Consider the following 23,500-nt stretch of genomic DNA (forward strand, 5'->3'; position numbering starts at 1 on the left):
TTTGCATGCCCCCAGATTTCCCATGGGTGACGCAGAGCATGGGTTTGGATTTTGCTCAGAATCTGGTTCATCACCTTGTTTGTCACCAGCAAGGAATTCCCCCCCTTACAGTCAGATTGCTTAATGACTCGGCACTGCCTTCCCCGGTAATTCTTGCTTGAGTCATCTGCATGCATCTTGCTTCAAGGCACCGTACTGATTCTTGCTCTCTGCTTGCAGCACACACCAGGGCTGGACTGACCACCATGCCAAGGACTCTGCAGAGCACATAAGTGGTGTAAGTAAAACAAAAGGTCAAAAGCTCTTGCAGGTCCTGTTGGCCTTGAAGTTATCTCCACCTACCCAGCTGTCATAAGCATGCAGAATATATATTTCCAGTTGAATGTGGTATGGTATTCTCAGTTGTTTTCTGGGTTTTCCTCCCCATTGCACCTGTGTTTTGTTTTTTCTAGTTCTAGAAGCATTTTTATCTGTTACACATCACTTTTGCTATCTTTTCTGTGTGTTTGTATTAATAAAAAATTAAAAATATACGAAGTGCAATAAAGGAAAGGACATCTGGGCATGTGCAGAGTGCTTCTGCCGCAGCACTGAACATCTGCCAGATGTCACCTACACACCTGGAAGCGAGGCACAGAGAAAATTATAGGGGTCTCCCAAATTCGGGAATCTTAACTTTTTCAGAATCAAGCTCTGCCTACTCAACCTCTCATGACAGCATTCTTAAGAACAGTATAAAAAAGGATTAAAAACAAAGCAAAATCCACCCAAAATGGTTTAAAGCCTTTGGAGATACTCCCAAATCGATTGCCTACGTAGATGTGCCATACCTGCTCCAAGTTTTGCTGTTGTGAGCAAAGACTCCAGCCAAATTGGAACACGAACTAGTTTTGCAGTGCGAAATTTGTGCCTGCTGGGGTTCCTGCAGTGGTGTTTATTCTCTCGAAGAATTCCCTGCATCCTGACAGCTGGTGCCAGGATTTTAATTTGAAGGACATTTGGGATAAGTAGCAGTGCGGCTCCTCTGGGTAACAGGATATTTATCCCCTGTACTGTAGACCCCCAAGAGGCTGGGCAGCTGGTTGGGGTCAGCCAGCCTTGGGGGAGAAACTTGCACAAGTTGTCCCTCTGCATATCGTCTCAGTTTTCTTACTGCATGAAATATTGGCATATAAGAATGGGGGGGGGGGGGGAACTGCAACAGAAGATGTGCAGAATACCAGTTTGGTGGCACATGATTCAGTGGAAGAGCTCCCACGCATATTAAAAGTCCCAACTTCAGTCTCAAACAACTAACTTTCAAAGGTGCAACCTTTTTCTCTGACTTGCTTTGATGTCAAGACACCTGTTGATTTCAGTCTGTTGCATAGATATTAAAAAGGCCCACTTTCCCCAAAAAGGCCCTAGATCTGGAAGGTTGCAGAGGGGCATGTGGAAACAGGCATGTACAGCAGGGACTGGTAACTTTTTTCAGCCAGTTGGTTGGATCCTGGGTTCCTCTGCCCCCCCATGCCCACCTGTCAGTCACCTGGCATCACCTTGGCTTCAGGTAGCCCGTTTTCCTTTACAGCATGCCTTGCGTTCCAGCCAAGCTGCAAAGGGAAGGCCCAAGCTGATCCAAGCAGTGGTTAAAAGTTACCACCAATCAGCTGATCAGCGTGAACTTTTAGTTTGGATTACCGCACTACACTCTGCGTGGTGCTCCCCTTGTAAACAACTTGAAAACTTCAACTGGTGCAAAATGCTGCAGCCAGATTAGCGGCTAGCATTTAATTTAGAACTCGTATAACCCGTTTGTTCCTGGACTCAATTCAAGGTGCTCACACTGAATAAATAAGCCCGTTGTAGCACAAATGGAAGACTCTTGTGGCATCTTAAAGATTGATTGGCACGAAAGTTCCTGTATCCTTCAAAGCTCAAGCTACAGTAAAAAGCTGCTAAATAGTATTTTAAACTGCCACAGGAGTCTTCCTAGTTCCTACCTCCAGAGGGACTAGCTGCATTGTTAGTCTGTTTCTGCAAAAGTGACGTGAAGCGGGAGTCCTGTAGCATCTCTGAAGCCCGCAGCCTTATTATGGCGCTCCATGTGGGAACTGTAGATCTGGGATGTCTGCGCCCTTAGGAAACTACATTTCCCATGATTCCCCACTGCTAAAGCAGTACTGTACAATATTGATGCAACTATATGGCGCAGGCGAGTTCATGAGACGCAGCCTGCGAAAACCGACGCCATAAATTAAGGCGTCTTAAGGCAAACACGAGATGTTTGTCTGCAACAGCCGCAGGCGCAGATCTAGCAGGCCGCTTCTGGCTTTGCCGGTGAGAAAAGGCCGGAATAAATAAATAAAAATGAGCCAGAACAACAAAGCTGCATTGTATGATGGGGGGGGGGGTGCTGATGGCGTGAGCAGAGGCCCGATGACCTCCCCGTCCTCCTGGGTGCAAGCACCCACGTGGTCGTTTCTCTCCTCTCTTTTTTGGGGAGGCAAGGCGCAGGTGGAAGAAAGGAAGGAATTTGGAGGAAGGAGGACCGAGGCTGCGCGCACCAGCTTCACCCTTGGCGCGCCGTCCTTGAAGAGGATTGCGCGAGCCGAGGGGGCGGGCGGGGCTCTGGTTTCCAATCACAAAAGCGTAACCCGAGGAAAGCGACGCGGAGCGGCTCCGGATCCGCCTCCTTCCCCTTGCCCGGCTGACATTGTCTTCTTTCCCCTCCTCCATCCAGGCTGTGCCTCAGCTGCGCTCCTCGTCTTCTTGCTGCTGCTAAGCCGGTCCTAGGCGCACAAACAAACCCCGGAGGTGGGTATCACATAGCAAACGCACCTATCCTTTGGTTTTCTTTTTTTGGGGGGGAGGGATGGCCCTCCATCTCCCCCCCCATCCCCCCAAAAGCCTTTGGCAATGGAAGATGGACTCAAGCGCTTCAAATGGGTGGGGAGGGATCGGTTAGGGGAGATCTCTCCTGCGCATCGTGGCCTGGCGCTCGCGTGTGCGTGTCTGCATGTGAGAAAGGGGGGTTGGAGGTAGATCTTGAGCCATCTCCCCCTCCCCATCTTTTCCTCCCGCTTTGCATCGTGTGTCCCCCTCCCTTATTTCTAAAGGTCAATGCGGTTGCAAATATATATATATAGCCCTTATTTCTCCAAAACGCATCAAAGACTTACAAAAAGCAAAAATGATTGATGCAAAGTAAAAAGCGAGTAGTTTTTTTCCTTTGCGTTGGAAAGAGGCTCCGGGTGGACGATCCTGCCCTGCCTTTTCTTTCCGCCCAGAGGAGCGGTGGCCTAGTGGTTAGAGGCGCAATCTACCCACCTCCCGCTCCGCCTTTTCCTTTTGATCCCCGGGACAGGCTTGTTGCATTTTAAAGGTTTGCGAGTTGCATTTTTAATTCTTCCTGGTAGAGGATTTCGGGCCGGCCTTGGCTCAGCGGAGGAGGAGGGAGGGAGGCCGGGCCACAGAGGCAACCATCGCGGAAGACGCGGGGGAGGAAAAGAAAACTTGTTGCGCATCGCGGCGCCTCCCCATCCCCCTTTCCTCGTGCCTTCGCATGTGCTCTGCCAAAGAGCGGGAGGGGAAAGGAATCAGTTAATTTTTTAATTTTTTTTTGCAACAGCAGAATCTCCCCGGGTGCTTGAAATGGCCCTGCCAACTTGGGGTGGGATGCGCGCGTTCAAAACGGGGTGCATCCGCTGGGGGAGGCTGCTCATCCCTTTTTGCAAGAGGGAAGAGCCCCCCCAAAAAATGAAGGAGCGCAAAGGCATCACGTGCCTAGGCGGGGGGGGGGGCAGCGAAATGCGCACACCCACCTTTTCTTAGCAGAATCGGGTGAGGCAGGCGTGGAAAACGCTTCCCGCTGAGAGCCCAGGCCGGGCCGCATCCTGCCCGACTTGCCCAGGCCAGGATCGGGATCCTGCGCGCGCTGGAGCGCAAGAGCATCGCGCGATACAGCCTGCAAGGCGCGCGCCTGCTGTTATAACGAGTGGCCACGTGAATCTGGAACGAAGCGGCGTGTTGTGGCTACCATAGGTCCTGTAACAAGTAGCTGGGGTATAGCCCAACAGCGCTGTCCTTCTGTCCATGATGCTGCTAGTTTTGCAGCCTGAATGGAGGTTTATCTTATAGTGGGGGGTGGAGGATTTGGGTGGGGTATATATGACCCCTGCACATTTGCGGTATGGTCTACAATTCTATAACAGAGCAAGGGACGTCAATGTGGTGCCCTCCAGATTATTATTATTATTATTATTATTATTATTATTATTATATTTATTTATACCCTGCCTCTCCCCCCTCCATAGGGACTCCAGGCAGCTTACAGATAAAAATAAGAGCAGCTAAAAACACAGTCATAGAATTAAAACTATATGTAATCTATTAAAAACATACAGATAATTTCAGAAAAACAGCATGGCGCAATTCCGTTTGTTAAGATCAGTCTGTTCCCCCAAACTGGTTGGAAGAAAAAGCTTTTCAACTCCCTGAAGAACGGCAAGGAGGGAGCCCGCAAGATTTTTACTCTGCTGGCTGGGGCTGTTGGGAGATGGAGTAGAAATGCACAAAAACAGGGAAGGGCATAAGAGAGGTGGGAAATGTTGCAGGAGTAATACTTATTGTTATTGAGCATAAAACTTAGGAATGAGGAAGGAATGAGAGCCGCCAGACCAGAGGAAGATAAGGAATGAGGCATCCCTTTGAGGCCTAGTTATTTTCACCTGGCTGAGAGAGAACCTAGGCAGTGGCTGTCAGTGGCTACTAGCAACAATGGCTGCTCTCTCCTGTCCCAGTTGGTGGCAGGACTGCTTTTGAATACCTTAGAGACACGTGTGCATCATCCTGTACTCCTCATTCCTCCTGTGTTGGCCGCTGGCTGCCTTACCTTGAGTCCTGCCATTGGCCCGTCTGGTTCAGAGCTGCCTATACCAGCCCGTCTCAGCCTTGGGTCCTTGGATGTTCTTGGACTACAAATCCCATCATCCCTAGCTAGCAGGACCCCAGTAGTCAGGGATGATGGGTGTTGTAGTCCAATTCCTGCACGGCCGGGGTTTGAACTAGATGACCCTCAGGGTCCCTACAATTCTATGTCGTCTTGTGACCCAGGATTGAGAAACGCTGGTGTGCGCCGTTGGACTTCAACTGGTTGGTCTTGGACCAACAGATGGGACCTCCATGTCTGGGTTAAGGGGAATACTGGGTTAAGGGGAATACTGTTTCTGCAAAGGCTGAACACTACCAGCCCAGCCTATTGAATTGTTTCCAAGCACAATTCAAAGTGTTGGTGCTGACCTTGAAAGCCCTAAACGGCCTCGGTCCAGTATACCTGAAGGAGTGTCTCCACCCCCATCATTCAGCCTGGACACTGAGGTCCAGTGCCAAGGGCCTTCTGGTGGTTCCCTCACTACAAAAGCGAAGTTACAGGGAACTAGGCAGAGGGCCTTCTTGGTAGTGGCACTCGCCTTGTGGAACACCCTCCCACCAGATGTCAAGGAGATAAACAACTATCTGACTTTTAGAAGACACCTGAAGGCAGCCCTGTTTAGGGAAACTTTTAATGTTTAATAGATTATTGTATTTTAATATTCTGTTGGAAGCCGCCCAGAGTGGCTGGGGAAACCCAGCCAGATGGGCGGGGTATAAATAATAAATTATTATTATTATTTATTATTTACAGCCTATGGGGTACATTCCCTCCTAGGCAATCTTCAGAGGGCTGCTTGCCAGTGGTGGAGGGGAACAGAGGGGGGGAAATGGGTGGATCAACAAAGGCCACCGTTTGTACAGCAGGCCACATCCCATCCATGCAAAAATTAGACCAGGCTTCGTCAACCTCGGCCCTCCAGGTGTTTTGAGACTACAATTCCCATCATCCCTGACCACTGGTTCTGCTAGCTAGGGATCATGGGAGTTGTAGGCCAGAAACATCTGGAGGGCCGAGGTTGAGGGAGCCTGAATTCGACCGTTCTACACAAGCACAGATCTCCACCAAGCCAAGAGGGATGGCTCTCTGCCATGGATGATATAGTTGAGATTCCTGCATTTCAGGGGGTTGGACTAGATGACCCTCGGGGTCCCTTCCAACCCTACGATTCTGTCACAGTTCAGGGACACATCCCAGTCAGGCAGAAACATTCGAGGAGGGTGCATAGCCAGGCTGCTGAGAGGGGTGGCCTGTGGGAGAAGGGGGGTGGTCCTAAGGGCCAGACAGAGATGCTTAGAGGGTCACATTCAAGAATAATTGGCCTCTAGGCTGAGGTTCCTCCACCATCGCTTTCCACTGGCTGGCAGTGGTTCTCCAGGGTTTTGGACAATGGTCTTATCTTGGAGATGCTGGGAATCAAACCTATGACTTGGAATGCAAAATATGTGCTCTACCATTGAGTTCCACCCCCTGGCCATAGTTTCCAGGACCCCCCCTTTCCCACCCCCCTGAGAGCCACTGAACTGCATCCTATGCAACATGGAGATCAGAAATCGGCCTGGCTAGTTCAGCTGGTCAGAGCATGGTGTTGATAATGCCAAGGTTGCAGGTTCGATCCCCGTTTGAGACAGCAATAATAATAATAATAATAATAATAAATTATTTATACCTCACCCATCTGGCTGGGTTGCCACAGCCACTCTGGGCGGCTTCCAACGCACATAAAAATAATAATAAAACATCAAAAAATTAATAGTAACAATCAGATCCTACATAAAAAGCCACAATAGCTTTAAAATAAACAACTTCTATCAAATAAAGCAATACTCAACAATCCATTAGGATCCAGTACGAAACAGTAAAATTAAACATCATCAGATAATAATCTAGCAGTTTATCAATTACAATAAAGAATTACTAATCTGTAATCAATAAAATAACAGCAGATCACAATGCACAAATGCCACAAAACATACAAAATCATGCAAAAGGGTCCAGTTGAGCAACAAGGACACACAACTTATAAAATTATTTTTTTTAAAAGGAACGGAAGTCAGCATATTTCAGGGGGGGGCGGGTTGGGCTAGATGACCCACAGGGTCTCTTCCAACTATTGCTTGGGTTCCCAGTGGGCTCCCTTCCTGCCGCCTGTGCTGGAAGCGTGCAGGAGATATACGCAGCCTTTGACTTCTCCCCCCGTTCCTGTTTTGTCTGTTACTGTAGACTAAGCCTTTCTGAGCAGGGACCTTGTCAGCTCCTTATGTTGCCAGCATGTCTTTGGTGCGTTAGAGCCAGTGGCAGTTCAGTATGAGTGACTTCACTTGCTTTCTTTACGTGTTCAGCACGTATAGCAACGGCAGCGGCAGTGATAGCGACAGTGACGGCAACAGTTGGCCTCCGTATCGGAGCCCTCAAGAGAAGGTAAGCAGGAGGGCAGAGCAGCTTTGTAGTTGCCGTATTCCTTGCTCCATAAGACGCACCTAGTTTTTAGAGGAGGAAAACAAGGAAAATAAATATTCCGAACGAAACGGTGGATGTATGATTTTTGTGGTTCATGCTGTGGCCACAGACATGATATGTGATTTGACGGTGAGTTTGGGGTAAAGGTAAAGGGACCCCTGACCATTAGGTCCAGTCGTGGCTGACTCTGGGGTTGCGGCACTCATCTCGCTTTATTGGCCGAGGGAGCCGGCATACAGCTTCTGGGTCATCTGGCCAGTATGACTAAGCTGCTTCTGGCGAACCAGAGCAGCGCACAGAAACGCCGTTTACCTTCCCGCCAGAGCGGTACCTATTTATGTACTTGCACTTTGACGTGCTTTCGAACTGCTAGGTTGGCAGGAGCAGGGACCGAGCAACGGGAGCTCGCCCCGTCATGGGGATTCGAACTGCCAACCTTCTGATCGGCAAGTCCTATGATCTGTGGTTTAACCCACAGCACCACCCGCGTACCTGAGTTTGGGGTAGCCCAATGCAAAAATCCTGAGGATCCATGTGGATCTGTGCTTTGTAACCATGTTTTTGTGCCATTGCGGCCCCACGTGGATGCGTGATTTTTTTGGTGCAGGCTGTAGCCATGGACATACTATGTGACCTGATGGTGAATTTGGGGTGACCCAGTGCAAAAATCCTGAGGATCCATGGGCTTTTACCTCCCCCATCCCAGGCAGCCTCCTTTATCTCTAGAGTCCCTTATCTCCCTCCCAATCGCTTGCCGATCAGCTGCTCAGCAGCTTTGTTTCAACACCCCCTTCCCTCTTCATATATATATATATATATATATATATATATACACACACATACATATATATATAAGCACAATCTGCTTTTTGCCCTGGGCAATTCGGCTCCAGGGACCACGCATTCACTCCAGAAGACGCACAGACATTTCCCCTTACTTTTTAGGAGCAAAAAATCAGGGCCACAGGAGAGGAAGCTCCTCCTACTAGAGGCGGGACTCAGCAGTCTGCCCGCCCTCTGCCAGATCGCAGCGGAATAGTAAGTTTGTTTGTTTGCAGAATAGTAACATTCGGGCTGATTTGCAATGCTGATGCAACTTTTTAAAAAGCAATCTTTACTGAACAGCATATGTTTATTTAGTTAGTTTAATTAATTTATGTGCTGTTTCATATTTCAACAAATATATACCCCAAGGACCGCCTCTCTCCATATGAACTAACCCAGACTCTGCGTTCATCCTCTGAGGCCCTTTCTTGTGTGCTGCCTTCAGGAGAGGGTGGCAACATGAGAACGGGCCTTTTCTGTGGTGGCTCCCTGTTTGTGGAATGCTCTCCCCAGGGAGGTTTCGCCTGGTGCCTTCCTTACATATTTATAGGCACCAGGTGAAACTGACCCTCTTCAACCAGGCCATTGGTCTTTATTTATTCCTGCATTGCAGTGGGTTGGACTAGATGGCTCTTGGGGTCCCTTCCAACTCTACAATTCTGTCAGTGGCCTTTTAGAAGTGGGTGGGAAGGTTTTGATGTATCCCCCCCCCAATATATTTATTTGGGGTTAGTGTGTTTGCTTTCGCTTGCTTGGTTGTAAGTCACTTTGGGTTGCCTTGGGCAAGATAAAGCAACTAGCAATTGAATATGACAGAAAATGAATGAATGAATTTTATTATTTCGGTCACAGACCAGTTCCAGCCCACATACAATATCAAGGAAGTCATAAAACACGATAGGGATACATTTGAATTTGCAATTAGGTATAACAGGGACAATACAGATATAGCAACCGTTAAAAAATATATAAATTAAAACCTAGTCACTAACATATAACCTAAAATTATCATTTAAAACCTTAATCATTATGATAGCACAGCTTGTTCCCTATGTTTTATGGCAATTGCACAGAATTTGGCTACCCTTAACGTGATCTCAGGATCCTTGTACTCTACCAGGGATTTTAGACACTGAAATTCGGATTCATTTGGAGATTTTTGCATAGCAGGGGTAATAAATACCGAGCGTATATCCCCGTAGAAGCGACAGCGTAACAAGGCATGAGAGACAGTTTCTACCTTATGACAGAATTTATGCAGCCAAGCCTCTGAAAACCAGTAAAAGTGGTGGAAGAGAATCGGGCGGGGGGGAATGAGCTGGTTAAGTCTGGATACAATGGGCTAAGGACTTGGGCCATTTTATTGATACGGCAGTGTGGGAAAAGCTATGGAAAGTAGATTTGGAATTTATGGCGTGTTATACATTAAAGGAAAACTACATGAAAATGATAGATGGGTGATACCTAACTCCGAGTAAATTAGCCAAGATGTATAAGACCAGGTTTCCTCAACCTTGGCCCTCCAGATGTTTTTGGCCTACAACTCCCATGATCCCTAGCTAGCAGGACCAGTGGTCAGGGATGATGGGAATTGTAGTCTCAAAACATCTGGAGCGACGAGGTTGAGGAAGCCTGTATAAGACTGTGTCAAATAAATTCTGGAAGTGGCAGCAGGCAGAAAGGACCTTTTTTTAAAAAAAATATGGACTTGTAAAAAAGCAACTGGCTTTTGGGAAATGATACATAATGAATTTAAAAAGATGTTTAAAATCGTTATTCCCCAAGAAAGCCTGAAGGATTCTTAATAGGAAAAATAGGATGAGAAGTCCCCCCAAAAGATGGTCAAATTGTTTATGTATGTGACCACAGCAGCCAGAGTTCTGTACGTGCAGAAATGGGAAGAAAGCGAGGTTCAAAGAAAAGACGATCGGATTTTGAAGAACTTTGTGGAGGTGGAGAGATTGATGGTGAAAATAGGAGACCAAAACGAAGAAAGGTGTATGGAAGAATGGAAATTCCTTTCGGACTATTTAAAGCAGTATTCTAGCCAAATGAAATCGCGAGCAGGTCTTGAAGTACTGTGGTGCCTTGGAAGTTGAACGGAATCTGTTCTGGAAGTCTGTTTGACTTCCAAAATGTCCAGGAACCAAGGCGCGGCTTCCGATTGGCTCCATCGGAAGCCATGGAAGTCGCTTCGGACGTTCAGGTCCCAAAGAACCAGAACAATTGCTTCCGGTTTTCGATCGTTTGGGCGCCAAAACGTTCGACTCCCAAGGCGTTTGAAAACCAAGGTATGACTGTATAAGCAAGGGAAGGATAGTCAGGATGCAATAAATGAATAAATGTATAAGTACCGTGTATAAGGCAGTAGGAAATTGTCGGTGGAGAAACATCATGACTTTAAGCGTGGGAAGCTGAATTGCTAAGGAAAGGGTATAAATTGGATTGTGTGGTGTGCTAGCCTCCCTTAGTATTAGCTTCTCGGAGAAGTTTTAAAACATTCCTGTTTATACAGGCATTTGATGGGTGAAGGTTTCTGTCCAAGGCAACCCTGAAATTATTAGTTTGAGAGCAGGTGGTTGTTTTCAGGAGTTGTAAACTCTCTCTCTCTCTCTCTCTCTCTCTCTCTCTCTGTTTTAATTGTGTTGATATGTTTACCACCCTGGGCTCCTTTTGAGGAAGGTGTGAGCTTTAAATAAAACTAATAGTTATGTAATTAAGGCTTTGCATCTTATAACACCTTTTAAGCCCTCTGTACTGGTGAAAATTAATGGCAATGCCTTGAAGAAGTATTTTCTGAGCCAAAAAAAAAAAGATCCTGTGTGGCTGGGCTGGGACTAAGGGAAGCGCTGCTCTAAATCCCTGCTTAGCCATGGGCCAGCCATCATCTCTCAGCCTGACCTACCTTACAGGGTCATCGTGAGAATAAAATGGATCAGGGGAAGAAGACCTGTGTGTAACACTGACCTTGAAGGGAAGACAGAACTGAAATGAAATGGGGAGGTACTGAAATGAAAAGGAACAGCTGAGACTCCACAATTTGTGGCGTTACGCAACCACACGTTGAGAAACTGCTGGCAGGTGTTGCAGATTTGTAGGGCAAACGTAAATGGGTAGAAATGAATTGGTCTGGTGGCCACGTGCTGTGTTTTGTCAGTCTCAAGCTCATCCTGTTTATTTCTCAACTGCATTTTGGTAGGAGCTAGAGTCTTCTTTTGAAAGCACTTGAGGACCTTGCTTTGGTTGTTTTCAAGAAGGTAGAAACTGACCTCTGTTCTATCTGGTTTCTCCTTTTTTTGCAGCAAAAAATGGCTTCGCTCAAGGACAAACTGATCACACCCGTGGCACAGCCGGCCACTAAGCCAAACAACAAAGTCACCGTGGTAGGAGTTGGTCAAGTTGGGATGGCCTGTGCCATCAGCGTCCTGGAAAAGGTCAGTGTGTGTGTGTCTGTGTTTGGGTGGCATAAATGGCCAGACCTAAGTGCAATTAGGGACACGGGTGGCGTTGTGGGTTAAACCACAGAGCCTAGGACTTGCCGATCAGAAGGTCGGCGGTTCGAATCCCCATGACGGGGCGAGCTCCCGTTGCTCAGTCCCTGCTCCTGCCAACCTAGCAGTTCGAAAGCACGTCAAAGTGCAAGTACATAAATAGGTACCGCTCCGGAGGGAAGGTAAACAGTGTTTCTGTGCGCTGCTCTGGTTTGCCAGAAGCGGCTTAGTCATGCTGGCCCCATGACCCGGAAGCTGTATGCCGGCTCCCTCGGCCAATAAAGCGAGATGAGTGCCACAACCCCAGAGTCGGCCACGACTGGACCTAATGGTCAGGGGTCCCTTTACCTTTTTAAGTGCAATTATGACCCCCCCCACCAAAAATAATAATAATAATCTGGTTAATAGGTTCTTCCATGCAAGTGGTACCCCTGGGCAGAGGGATGGTGGAAACTGTCCTCCAGCAACATCTAGAGGAGCAAGATGCAGGTTCTCCGGTTAGGAATGCAGGCAGCTGCTTTGTGCAGAGTCAGACCATGGGTTCATCTAGTTCATTTGCACTGTCTGGCAGCAGCTTTCCAGGATCTCAGATGAGGACCATTCCCAATCCTACCTGGAGAATCTTGGGACCATGCAAAACAGATGCTCCATCATCTTCCCTTTAAGTCAACTTCATTGTAAGAGACAAACGCAGGGGTCAGCAAACTTTTTCAGCAGGGGGCTGGTCCACTGTCCCTCGACCTTGTGGGGAGCCGGACTATATTTTGAAAAAAAATATATGAACGAATTCCTATGCCCCACAAATAACCCAGAGGTGCATTTTAAATAAAAGCACACATTCTACTCATGTAAAAACATGCTGATTCCAGGACTATCCGTGGGCCAGATTTAGAAGGCGATTGGGCTGGATCCGGCCCCCAGGCCTTAGTTTGCCAACCCATGGAGTATTGGTTAGTTAAAGAGGGCTGACATGGTGACATCTAGGCGTTGGCAGGCTCCCGGCTCCCACCAGCTCCAGCAAGCATGACCAATGGTTAGGGAAGATTGGAGCGGGGAGTCCAGAACCATCTGGTTACTCTGTTACCCTGTTGCAGCAAAAGGGGAATGTGATGGATGGGCTTCTTTAGCGATATAACAGACAGTGTGAAGAACATACGGGTTCCTCGTGTTTCAGCTCGACTACAACTCCCATCGTCCTTGGTGGCTGGGCTCTGATGGGAGTTGTGGAGCCCCATCCTTGGCTTTGTAAGCTCCAAGGGCTAGAATCCACATGATTCGATTCCAGGACTTGGGATAGCTCAGTTGGTAGAGCACGAGAGTCTCGGGGTCGTGAGTTAAATCCCCATGTTGGGCAAAAGATTCCTGCATTATTGCAGTGGGTTGCAGTATATGACCCTTGTGGTCCCAATTCTATGACTCTCTGAATATATATAGAGATGCATGAAGTCTATTCTCTTGGTGCTATTTTTTTTTTTTTTTTGGTAATTAACATTCAATTGGACAACTCAGTGGGCTACCAAATTTGCACAAATTTGACCAGGCTGAGAAGAGGCTCTGTTCTGTACGGCTCCTTCCCTGATGATCATATGTGCACGGAGTCCCTTTTCACATTAGCTGACCAAGGTGTCAAGGGCAGCAGTCATGGGCATCTGTGGTAGGACAGCAAACCCTGGATTTAACTTAACCTAAAGCGAATCAAGTCAGGACTGGTACCACTTTTTTGCTGGTACAATATTACATTACATTATATTACAGTCATACAGACAGGTTACAGACGCTTCAGGTTGTGTTTTTTCAGGTTACAGACCGCCGAAACCCGGAAGTACTAGAACAGGTTACTTCTGGGTTTCGGCGCTCGCGCATGCACATAAGCACTAAATCACGCTTTGCGTATACGCAGAAGCGCCAAATCTCAACCCATGCATGCGCAGACGCGGGTTGCGAACGCATTTCCCGTATGGATCACGTTTGCAACCTGAGCGTCCACTGTATAAATATTTCTCCTCTCTGCTATAACGCAAGAAGGCTTGGGTGCTGTTTGGACGCAGGATGGACTTCCTCTAGACCTGTGATTAGAAATATTGGAAGCGCACAAACACTGTCCCTTGCATGAGATAAATAATTATACAACCTTGCATAAATATCTGAAGGCAGTCCAAGGGAAGTATCGGACACTTTAAATGTATGATGTTCCGCTGTGGTGTTGTGTTTCTGTATATTATGTTGGGAGTGTCCCAGAGCAGCTGGGGCAACCCAGTCAAATGGCCGGGGTACATCATCATCATTCATATACTTAACACTTGTGGTTTTTCCCCCACCTTCGCTGCCAGGGTCTCTGCGATGAGCTTGCATTGGTTGATGTCCTGGAAGACAAACTGAAGGGAGAAATGATGGATCTTCAGCATGGAAGCTTATTTCTTAAGACACATAAGATCATAGCGGGCAAGGGTAGGTTTTATATTATATCTTACCACCATGTGAGCCCAGTGGGGGAGAGCCAGACTTATGTCCTTGCTCAACAGGTCACATTGGGAAACAGATGTTTGAAATCCGCTTTCCCTGAGCTACTGAAGAGTGGAAGGCCACAACTTGCCTGGCAGCCATAGGTGATCAGAAATTCCACGCAGGCGAGCGAGGAGGAACAGACCACTGTCCTCCAACAGTCTCCTTCATGGAAGGCAGGGTTGTTGTTTTTAACTACCTCCTAAGAGGCTAGCAACTTGTGTTTCTATGCCGGTTTCAGAGGAGGGGCCTGGCTCCCCATCCCTCGAGACCAGCAATGCAGAACTTCTGTGAACTTCTTTGTAAGCTGATACAGGGACTATGAATCTCAACATACAGGCGACCTTTGTCTATAGCCAGGACATGCAGTTATGCAGTCCATTATAACATTCATTATTCTTGTGGGTGGAAAGGAGGGCCTCAGCCCTTTCAACGCCTGTTCGCCTGCTTCTTTTATATCCTGGGCAAGCTCCTGCACAGAGTCCAGGCTGATGTATGTGAGTCTCCCTGCTGTCTTCTGTATCCTGTCAGCAACCTGGTGAAGTAGCTTGAGAGACAGCAAAGGCGTCTGTTTTTGCACAGGCTTTCCCCGGTGCACAAGACCGGACTGTTTTTAGTTTTCATTTGCTCGAAAACCCTGCTTTTATATGCTTTTATACCACTGCTTGCCTGGTTTTCAATATAAACGACCAAGCCACAAAGATCTTGAAGACCGCTTCTTTCCTTATGGTCGCTCCTGGGTGTTAAGATCAGGAGATGGAGCCGCCTTTGTAGTTCCAACTCCCGCAGAAGTTTGTGGGGGATGATAGATTGTGAAAGGGCTTTCTTTGTGGCATCCGCTGAGATGTGGAATTCCCACCCCCATAGAGGTGCGCCCGGCACCTTCATTGTGTAACTTTTGGCATATGCAGAAGACACACCTGTTTACTCTGCCCTTTGACACTCAAGATGTGTGTTTTCAGGGCTCCGCCTATTCCTGTAACTGCAGCATATTCAAACTTTTTAAATTTAATGATAACCCACCTTGGGACCAACTGGTAAAGGGCCGATAATAAATGTAATGATAACACATGTTTATTATTTTTATTTTGTACGCACTTTGATTATTTTTTTTAGTATTTATGTGTAAAGTGGTTTATAAATGCTTTTAAATAAATAGTGTTTGTTGTGGGGGAGGAAGGGAAGGGGGGATGTTAGCCGCTTTGAGACTCCTTCGGGTAGCGATAAAGCGGGATATCAAATCCAAACTCTTAAGGGACACGGGTGGCGCTGTGGGTTAAACCACAGAGCCTAGGACTTGCCGATCAGAAGGTTGGCGGTTCGAATCCCTGCGACGGGGGTGAGCTCCCGTTGCTCAGTCCCAGCTCCTGCCAACCTAGCAGTTTGAAAGCACATCAAAATGCAAGTAGATAAATAGGTACTGCTCCGGCGGGAAGGTAAACAGCGTTTCCGTGCGCTGCTCTGGTTTGCCAGAAGTGGCTTAGTCCTGCTGAACACATGACCCGGAAGCTGTACGCTGGCTCCCTCAGCCAATAAAGCGAGATGAGCGCCGCAACCCCGGAGTTAGCCACGACTGGACCTAATGATCAGGGGTCCCTTTACCTTTAAAGAAATAGTGGCTTGTCCCAAAGTGTCATAATGAACTTCAGGGCTGAGTGGGAATTTGAACCTGCCTTCCCCCTGGTTCCTATTTGACACCCAGCTGTTGGGCCTCCAGATGTTGTTGAACTCCATCTCCCATCAGTTCGTCAGTTGGGGATGATGGGAGCTGTCATCTGACAACTTCTGGAAGGCCGCAGAACATTGCCCTGGCTCCTGATAACGTCTCGGTTACATTTTTGCCTGCAGATTACGCGGTCACCGCTAATTCCAAGGTTGTCGTGGTGACCGCCGGAGTCCGCCAGCAGGAAGGGGAGTCTCGCCTTGACTTGGTCCAGAGGAACGTGAATGTCTTCAAGTTCATTATCCCACAGGTTGTGAAACATAGTCCGGACTGCATCATCCTGGTGGTTTCGAACCCAGGTAAATTGGGCTAGCAGTTAGAGCAGCCCCCGTAGCTAGATCATGGCCTTTTCTATGTCTGAAATGTTTCTTGCACTCACTGCCAGTCTAGTTCCAGAGCCTGGTTGCAATCCAGACAAATCCAGATGCACAAGGCAGCTGCTTCAGTAAACAAGAAATAAATTTGGATCCTGGCATCTTTGCTTAAGCCAGCCTTCCCTCTTCTCGTGCTCTGCTGGTTTTTTGTGTTACAACTCCCCATCAATTTGCGGCAAACATGGAAGGGGCAAGGTTGTGGTGGAAGGCTTGCTTAAAATTCTTTGCGTTGATTATCGACAGGAGTGGCGCTGTGGTCTAAACCACTGAGCCTCTTGGGCTAGCCAATCAGAAGGTTGGTGGTTTGAATCCCCGTGACGGGGTGAGCTCCCTTTGCTCTGTCCCAGCTCCTGCCAACCTAGCAGTTCGAAAGCACACCAGTGCAAGTAGATAAATAGGTATTGCTGTGGCAGGAAGGTGAATGGCATTTCCGTGCACTCTGGTTTCCATCACGGTGTTCCGTTGTGCCAGAAGCGATTTAGTCATGCTGGCCGCATGACCTGGAAAGCTGTCTGTGGACAAACGCTGGCTCCCTCGGCCTGAAAGCGAGATGAGTACTGCACCCCATAGTTGCCTTTGACTGGACTTAACCATCCAGGGGTCTTTTACCTTTTTGTGAGAGTGTGGCACTGGCTTGTTCCTGGGACATTCCGCATCTTGAGCATCAGTGAAGGCAATGGGAGTCCCCTAACCACTCTTGGCACCCTTAGCAAACTACAGCTCCCAGGATTCTTTGTGGGAAGCCATATCTGTTTAAAGTGGTATCATAGCGCTTTAAACGTGCAGTGCAGCTGGGGCCAGAGAGTTGACTCTTGAGTGCACCAGCCATTCATCCTCTCTCTCCTCCTTTCCCCAGTGGATATCCTCACCTACGTGACGTGGAAACTGAGCGGCCTGCCTAAGCACCGCGTCATCGGCAGCGGTTGCAACCTCGATTCGGCTCGCTTCCGTTTCCTGATGGCCGAAAAGCTGGGCGTCCATCCCACCAGCTGTCACGGTTGGATCCTGGGAGAACACGGCGATTCCAGCGGTGAGCGGCGTTTTCCGAAACTTGCAGCGATCCCGTAGGGCAGCGTTCTGCAACCTTGGGTCCCCAAGTGCGGGGGACTACAACTCCCATCACCCACAACCTGTTTGGCCCAATGATCAGGGATAATGGGAGTTGTAGTCCAACAGCAGCATCCGGCAACCCAAGAAAAGAAGAACACTGCTGGGTTGGGGGACATTTGAAGCTGTTGTATATGGAGTCTTTCTAGACTAGCTCTGTACTCCCAGCTGCTTTGGGGGGGAAGAGAGGTGGTCCATCTTTGTGACTTGTTCCAACCTTTCTCAACCTGTGGGTCCCCAGATGTTTTGGGACTACAACTCCCATCGCCCCTAGCTAGCAAGGCCAGAGCTCAGGGATGATGGGAGTTGTAGTCCAACAACATCTGGGGACCCGCAGGTTGAGAACCACTGTGTTACACAGTTCACAGAGGGTTGGAAACTAGAGCTTCAGGCTATATTGAAGTCGAGGCTCCATCCCTTCCTGGTTCTGAGCCAGGCCCTGATCCAAGCAGGCGATTTCACAAGCTTGCCCCCTCCTCCGAGGTAGAGTCATGTGTGGCTAATTGGCAATCCTGAAAGCTTTCTTCTGACTGCTCCTGGAGGAGATGGGGGCAAGGGGTGAGATCCAGCCAGGAAATCAGTAAACAAGTGTGGAGTCCTCCAGCCTTGTGGCTACCGTATCTTGAGACCTCATGGTCACTGGTCGTGTGAGGGTCTTACAGAGGAGAGTCCTGCTTCCCCTGCCACAAGGAGACCTCAGAGGTCCAGGCAGGGCTGAAATCCTGCTGGGCCCCACTTTAACAAGAAGTGCCAGAAATTGAAGCAAAGGATGTCCCCCCCCCCTTAATTTTTTATTTCATGGGGAAAGGCCATAGCTCAGTGTTTGAGGAGGTTCCGGTTTTATTCCTTAGCATCTCCTGTTAAAACGTTGCCAGATGATGCGAAGGACTCTTGCCTGAATCCCCGGAGACCGGTCGCGAATCACGGGAGACGATAGCTGAGCTTATAAATCATTTTTTCCTGTGCTTATTTATGGAGCAGATCTGTGCATCCCTCTTTTCCTGCCCAAAGCAGTTAACATTAAGCAAGGAAAGCAAACAACCCATTGTTGAAAATAGTTCAAACACGGCCGTGAGAGATGAAATCAACTATAGTGGGGGGAGCGGAGATCCCTAGTTGGACTTCTTGAGTTCCCAGTCCCTTCTGTGTTGTACAGACACACGTGCGTGCCTTTGGACAGTAGCCAGAGCGAATAAAGTATCATTTATTTGAATGGTACAGAACATCGGAAGATGGCATTGAATAATATAATAATAATAATAAATTTTATTTATATCCCGCCCTCCCCAGCCGAAGCTGGGCTCAGGGCGGCTAACAACAATAAAACAATACAAAAGTACAACACAAACAACACTCTAAAATCATTCATTATAAAATTAATTAAATTCAAGCCACTGGCCACCATTGGGCCAGAGCTCCGCGAAGATTGCCGAGGGAGGGAGTCAGGCTGTGCCCTGGCCAAAGGCCTGGCGGAACAGCTCTGTCTTGCAGGCCCTGCGGAAAGATGTCAAGTCCCGCAGGGCCCTGGTCTCTTGTGACAGAGTGTTCCACCAGGTCGGAGCCACAGCCGAAAAAGCCCTGGCTCTAGTTGAGGCCAGCCTAACTTCTCTGTGGCCTGGGACCTTCAAGATATTTTTATTTGAAGACCGTAAGTTTCTCTGTGGGGCATACCAGGAGAGGCGGTCCCGTAGGTACGAGGGTCCAAGGCCGTATAGGGCTTTAAAGGTTAAAACCAGCACCTTAAACCTGATCCTGTACTCCACCGGGAGCCAGTGCAGTTGATATAGCACCGGATGAATGTGATCTCGCAGCGAAGACCCCGTAAGGAGTCTCGCTGCAGCATTCTGCACCCGCTGGAGTTTCTGGGTCAGTCTTAAGGGCAGCCCCACGTAGAGCGAGTTACAATAATCCAGTCTGGAGGTGACCGTCGCGTGGATCACAGTGGCTAGGTCAGGGCGAGAGAGGTAAGGAGCCAACTGCTTAGCTTGGCGGAGATGGAAAAATGCCGCCTTTGTTATAGCTGCAATCTGCGCCTCCATGGAAAGGGAGGTGTCGAAGATTACACCCAAACTCTTAACGGACGGTGCTGGCACTAACTGCGCCCCCGCAAGAGATGGGAGTTGCCCCCCCAATCCCATATCGTCCCGTCCCAGCCACAGGACCTCTGTCTTCGAAGGATTTAGCGTCAGAAGTCAGAGCGTTGAGCTTAGCTCAGCATTGCGTGGCTGTGGCTCTCCAGGATTACAAACAGGGCATTCCTAGTTATACCTGAGATCTTCTGAATGCAAAGCAGAGGCTCTGCCTCTGAGCTATAAGCCCCAGTATATGTGAACATAGGAAGGGAGCTGCCTTATAGTGAGTCAGACCATTGGTCTGTCTAGCCCAGCTCCCCAGGGGCTTCAGACGGGACATTCCCAGCCCAATAGGATATAGAACCGTAGAACTGTGGAGTTGGGACCCTGAGGGTCATCTAGTCCAGCCCCCTGAAATGCAGGAATCTCATCCATGGCAGATGGCCATCCAACCTCTGCTTAAAAAACTCCAAGGAAGGAGAGTCCACCACCTGTCGAGGGAGACCGTTCCACTGTCAAAACAGCTCTTGCTGTCCCAAAGTTGTTCCTGACGTTTAGCCAGGATCTCCTTTCTTGTAACATGAATCCGTTGGTTTGGGTCCTACCCTCTGGAGCAGAAGAAAACTAGCTTGCTCCCTCTTCCATGTGACAGACCTTGAGATATTTGAAGATGGCTACCATAGCTCTCAGTGTCTTCCTTTCCAGGCTAAACATAACCCAGCAGCCAGGGATTTATCCTGGAACCTCCAGAACCAATAATAATAATAATGAAAGCACGTTAAAAGTGCAAGTAGATAAATAGGTTCCCGCTCCAGCGGGAAGGTAAACGGCGTTTCTGTGCGCTGCTCTGGTTCGCCAGAAGCGGCTTAGTCATGCTGGCCACATGACCTGGAAGCTGTATGCCGGCTCCCTCGGCCAATAAAGCAAGATGAGCGCCGCAACCCCAGAGTCGGCCACGACTGGACCTGACGGTCAGGGGTCCCTTTACCTTTAAACAGGGAACCAACCACCTATCATAACCTGGGCTCTTCTTGTCATTGCAGTGGCTGTCTGGAGTGGGGTTAACGTCGCAGGTGTTTCTCTCCAGCAGCTAAACCCTGACATGGGGACTGACCAAGATCCAGAGGGCTGGAAGCAAGTCCATAAGGAGGTGGTTGACAGGTATGGTGCGTTGGGAATGACCGAGGATGGCAGACACAACATCAGTCTTTACGAGGGTTGCTTTCTTGAATGTGTGTATGAGGGATCTGGGTAAAAGACAGTCTCAGCAAACTTGAAACCTCCAAAATCCATGGTCAGTACATTTATCACCAAAACTGAGCGGTTTTTGAGTTCTCTGGAGTACATAATCAGGCAAAATTGTTAATTCAAAGTGATACCTCCTGGTTCCCCCAGGCGTGGAGAGAAGCAGTACGGGCTGTCTGGGAACAACTGCTTAGTTGTTGCTTTGCAATGAGTTTTTAAAAGGGGGGTGGTCAGGATAGAGAGACTGTAGGTGTTGGTGGTGCCCAAGACTGTCACCTGCCAGCTCCAGGCCTGATACAAAGTGGGTTCTGAGCCTGGTTGGAATGGGGCCACACATTTTTAGTGGAGATTTGGTTGTTCATATTTCAGACATGTGCCATTCAAAATTTCATGCCTACTAACTGATTTAAACCTGAAGTTTCATGCACATACATACCCCACACCTTCGATTAGAGCAGAGGTGGATCTGGATCTGGGCAGTGGGCTGAATCTTTTATCTCCCCCACCCTCCTCCCGCTAAAGAGGAGTTGCCCAGCTGCCAGTCACCTGACGTCATAACGACGTCCTCAAAATGTTCAGGCAGAGACGCTGTGCTTTGCAAGCCCCGCCAACCAGCTGGTGGTTGGGGCTTGCAAAGCACTTTTCAGGTGGAAGCTCCCTTACAGCCCTGCCTCCTCTTTACCTGCCCTTCACAGGTGAGGGGCAGGTAGGTGGCTGTGGCTTGGCCAAAACAGCCTTGCAGGCCAGACGGGGAGAACTGACAAGCCTAATTTGTTTCATAGGGCAGAAGTTCCCACCTCTGTACTAGAGTGTCTCCTCCTTTAGCGGGACTTCCATGTTTCGCTGTTTCCTTGCTATCTTTCATAACCACTTTGCGTGGTCTAACTGGGCTTTCTGCGATGTGTTTTTGGTAGTGCCTATGAAGTGATCAAGCTGAAAGGCTACACCAACTGGGCCATTGGCTTGAGTGTTGCTGACCTACTGGAGACCATCTTCGGGAACCTTTGCCGAGTTCACCCAGTGTCCACCATGGTAAAGGTAAGGAACGTTAATAGCTTAGTTGTGTCTCTGTCCTTTGCTATATTTCGTACCTGCTTCCAGATAGGAAATGGAGAAATGGGGATGAACAGTTCCCCCTCCGCCTTTTTCATTTCCTGGGTGCTCAGTGCAGTAGATTTGGAGAATGCAAGACTGTGTTTGCAGAACAGCGTAGGTCATAACAGCTGCGTCACTTGCAGGGCGAGCAGGTTTAGGTTCACCAGGGGCAAGGATTGGGTTTACTCAGTAGATGGGAGTTGTGGTCCTGATTGCACTCCTTTGGCCTCTTCCATATTACTTCTGTATCAGTTTGTTGGAGGGAAGTGCCGTGGGCTGGTTAGAGGCAGAGGAACGGTGGGGACAACCAGCTGGGGAAACCCCGAAGGAAGACTGCTCTGAGCACAGGGAGTGGTGGTGGGACGACAATGAGTGGTCAGAGGGAGAAAAGGGAGAAGACTGGGAAGAGGTGGTGCCGGAAGCTGAAAAGGTAACAGGGCTTAGTGAGGTGGGAGAGTCTGTGGCAGAGAGAGATCCAGAATCAGAGGCAGAAGCTGAAGCAGTAGGATGGCCAGGAGACAGAGATGAGTCAGGTTGGTGAAGAGTCATGGGTGCCCTCACCCCTGTTCTCCCAGAACCAGAAGAGGGCTGAAATGAGTGGAACTGTAGCAGGCTGCACACAGGCTCAGTCTCTGATTGCTTGGAGAAAGCCCTAGAGAGGAGAGGACTTAGACGGCCATGGGGAGGCGGGGACTTTCAGTCTCATCAACCGATTCATGGGACCAGACCTACCAGGGATGAGCTGTTGTGCTCATTAGGGCTGACACTCGTGTTTTTGCTAATAGAGTTAACTCCAACTTTGAATGGTGCAATTTACTGCTGGCTCGCTCTTTGACAGGATGTCGCTAGTGCATGGATATCGGAAAGGGTTTGCGACAATCAACCGGTATATAAATGTGAAACAAACAAATGGAAGAAAGGTCTCTTAGCTTAGGGTCACAACTGCCATATCAGCCCAAGCTGATGAAAGCTGCTTCCAGCCATGGAAGCCACCTGAGCCTTCCCACTCAGGGCCAAGAGTACGTGTTAAGAGGGATCTCCTAGTTTCCAACTTCTCTCTTAAATCTTACTTGCAGGGCATGTATGGCATTGAAAACGAAGTGTTCCTGAGCCTGCCTTGTGTGCTGGGGTCTGTCGGCTTGACCAGCGTGATCAACCAGAAGCTGAAGGACGACGAGGTGGCCCAGCTCCAGAAGAGTGCCACCACGTTGTGGAACGTCCAGAAGGACATCAAGGACCTGTAGGCTTAGCAGGGCCACCTTCCCACCAGTAGCAGCAGCAGCAAGAATGATAACCAACGTTCAAAGTTGGACCCCGCAATTTTGCGCGAGCCTCTCTAGCGCATCTCCGTAGCTGAGCTTCCAGTAATCAACCCCAAAACCGTACAAGTTTCCACCCACCACGGTTAAGATGTGTGCTTGGTGTAACGCAGACCTTTTCAAACTAAATAAAACCAGCTCTTTTGTGTGTGCTCTATTCTTGCAGTGGGTGCTCTTTTTTAAAGAAATAATACAAAACCTCAGCATTCAGATTCTATGTATGTGATGACGGGGTTGGGGGATAGAATTCTCCAAGCATCTACAATCTGGCAGCTTTGCATTTTTTATTATTATTATTCGGATGATTAATATTACAAGAAGATGCTGATTTTCTGCTTTTCTATAGGGTTGTATGTGACTAACTCATACACGAGT

The 23,500-nt window shown here is 48.6% G+C and overlaps 1 protein-coding gene across 4 annotated transcripts; it reads left to right on the plus strand.

The window, feature by feature from the left end:
* The first annotated feature begins 219 nt into the window (after positions 1-219).
* LDHB (lactate dehydrogenase B) lies at positions 220-23,282 on the plus strand. 4 transcript variants are annotated; one of them, XM_053405201.1, is made up of 10 exons: positions 220-277; positions 2,723-2,796; positions 8,318-8,410; positions 11,500-11,631; positions 14,019-14,136; positions 16,039-16,212; positions 17,144-17,317; positions 20,510-20,627; positions 21,626-21,749; positions 22,883-23,282. In XM_053405201.1, the coding sequence occupies exons 4-10, from the start codon at positions 11,506-11,508 to the stop codon at positions 23,048-23,050; spliced, it is 1,002 nt and encodes a 333-aa protein (XP_053261176.1). In that variant the 5' UTR covers positions 220-277; positions 2,723-2,796; positions 8,318-8,410; positions 11,500-11,505; the 3' UTR covers positions 23,051-23,282. The 4 variants fall into 4 exon arrangements, with proteins under 4 accessions (XP_053261176.1, XP_053261175.1, XP_053261174.1 ...); XM_053405200.1 differs by lacking the exon at positions 8,318-8,410; XM_053405198.1 differs by lacking the exons at positions 220-277; positions 2,723-2,796 and adding an exon at positions 7,256-7,333.
* The last annotated feature ends 218 nt before the right edge of the window (positions 23,283-23,500 follow it).

The sequence above is a fragment of the Podarcis raffonei genome, chromosome 10 (genome assembly GCF_027172205.1).
Source record: "Podarcis raffonei isolate rPodRaf1 chromosome 10, rPodRaf1.pri, whole genome shotgun sequence".
NCBI classification, from domain to species: domain Eukaryota; kingdom Metazoa; phylum Chordata; class Lepidosauria; order Squamata; family Lacertidae; genus Podarcis; species Podarcis raffonei.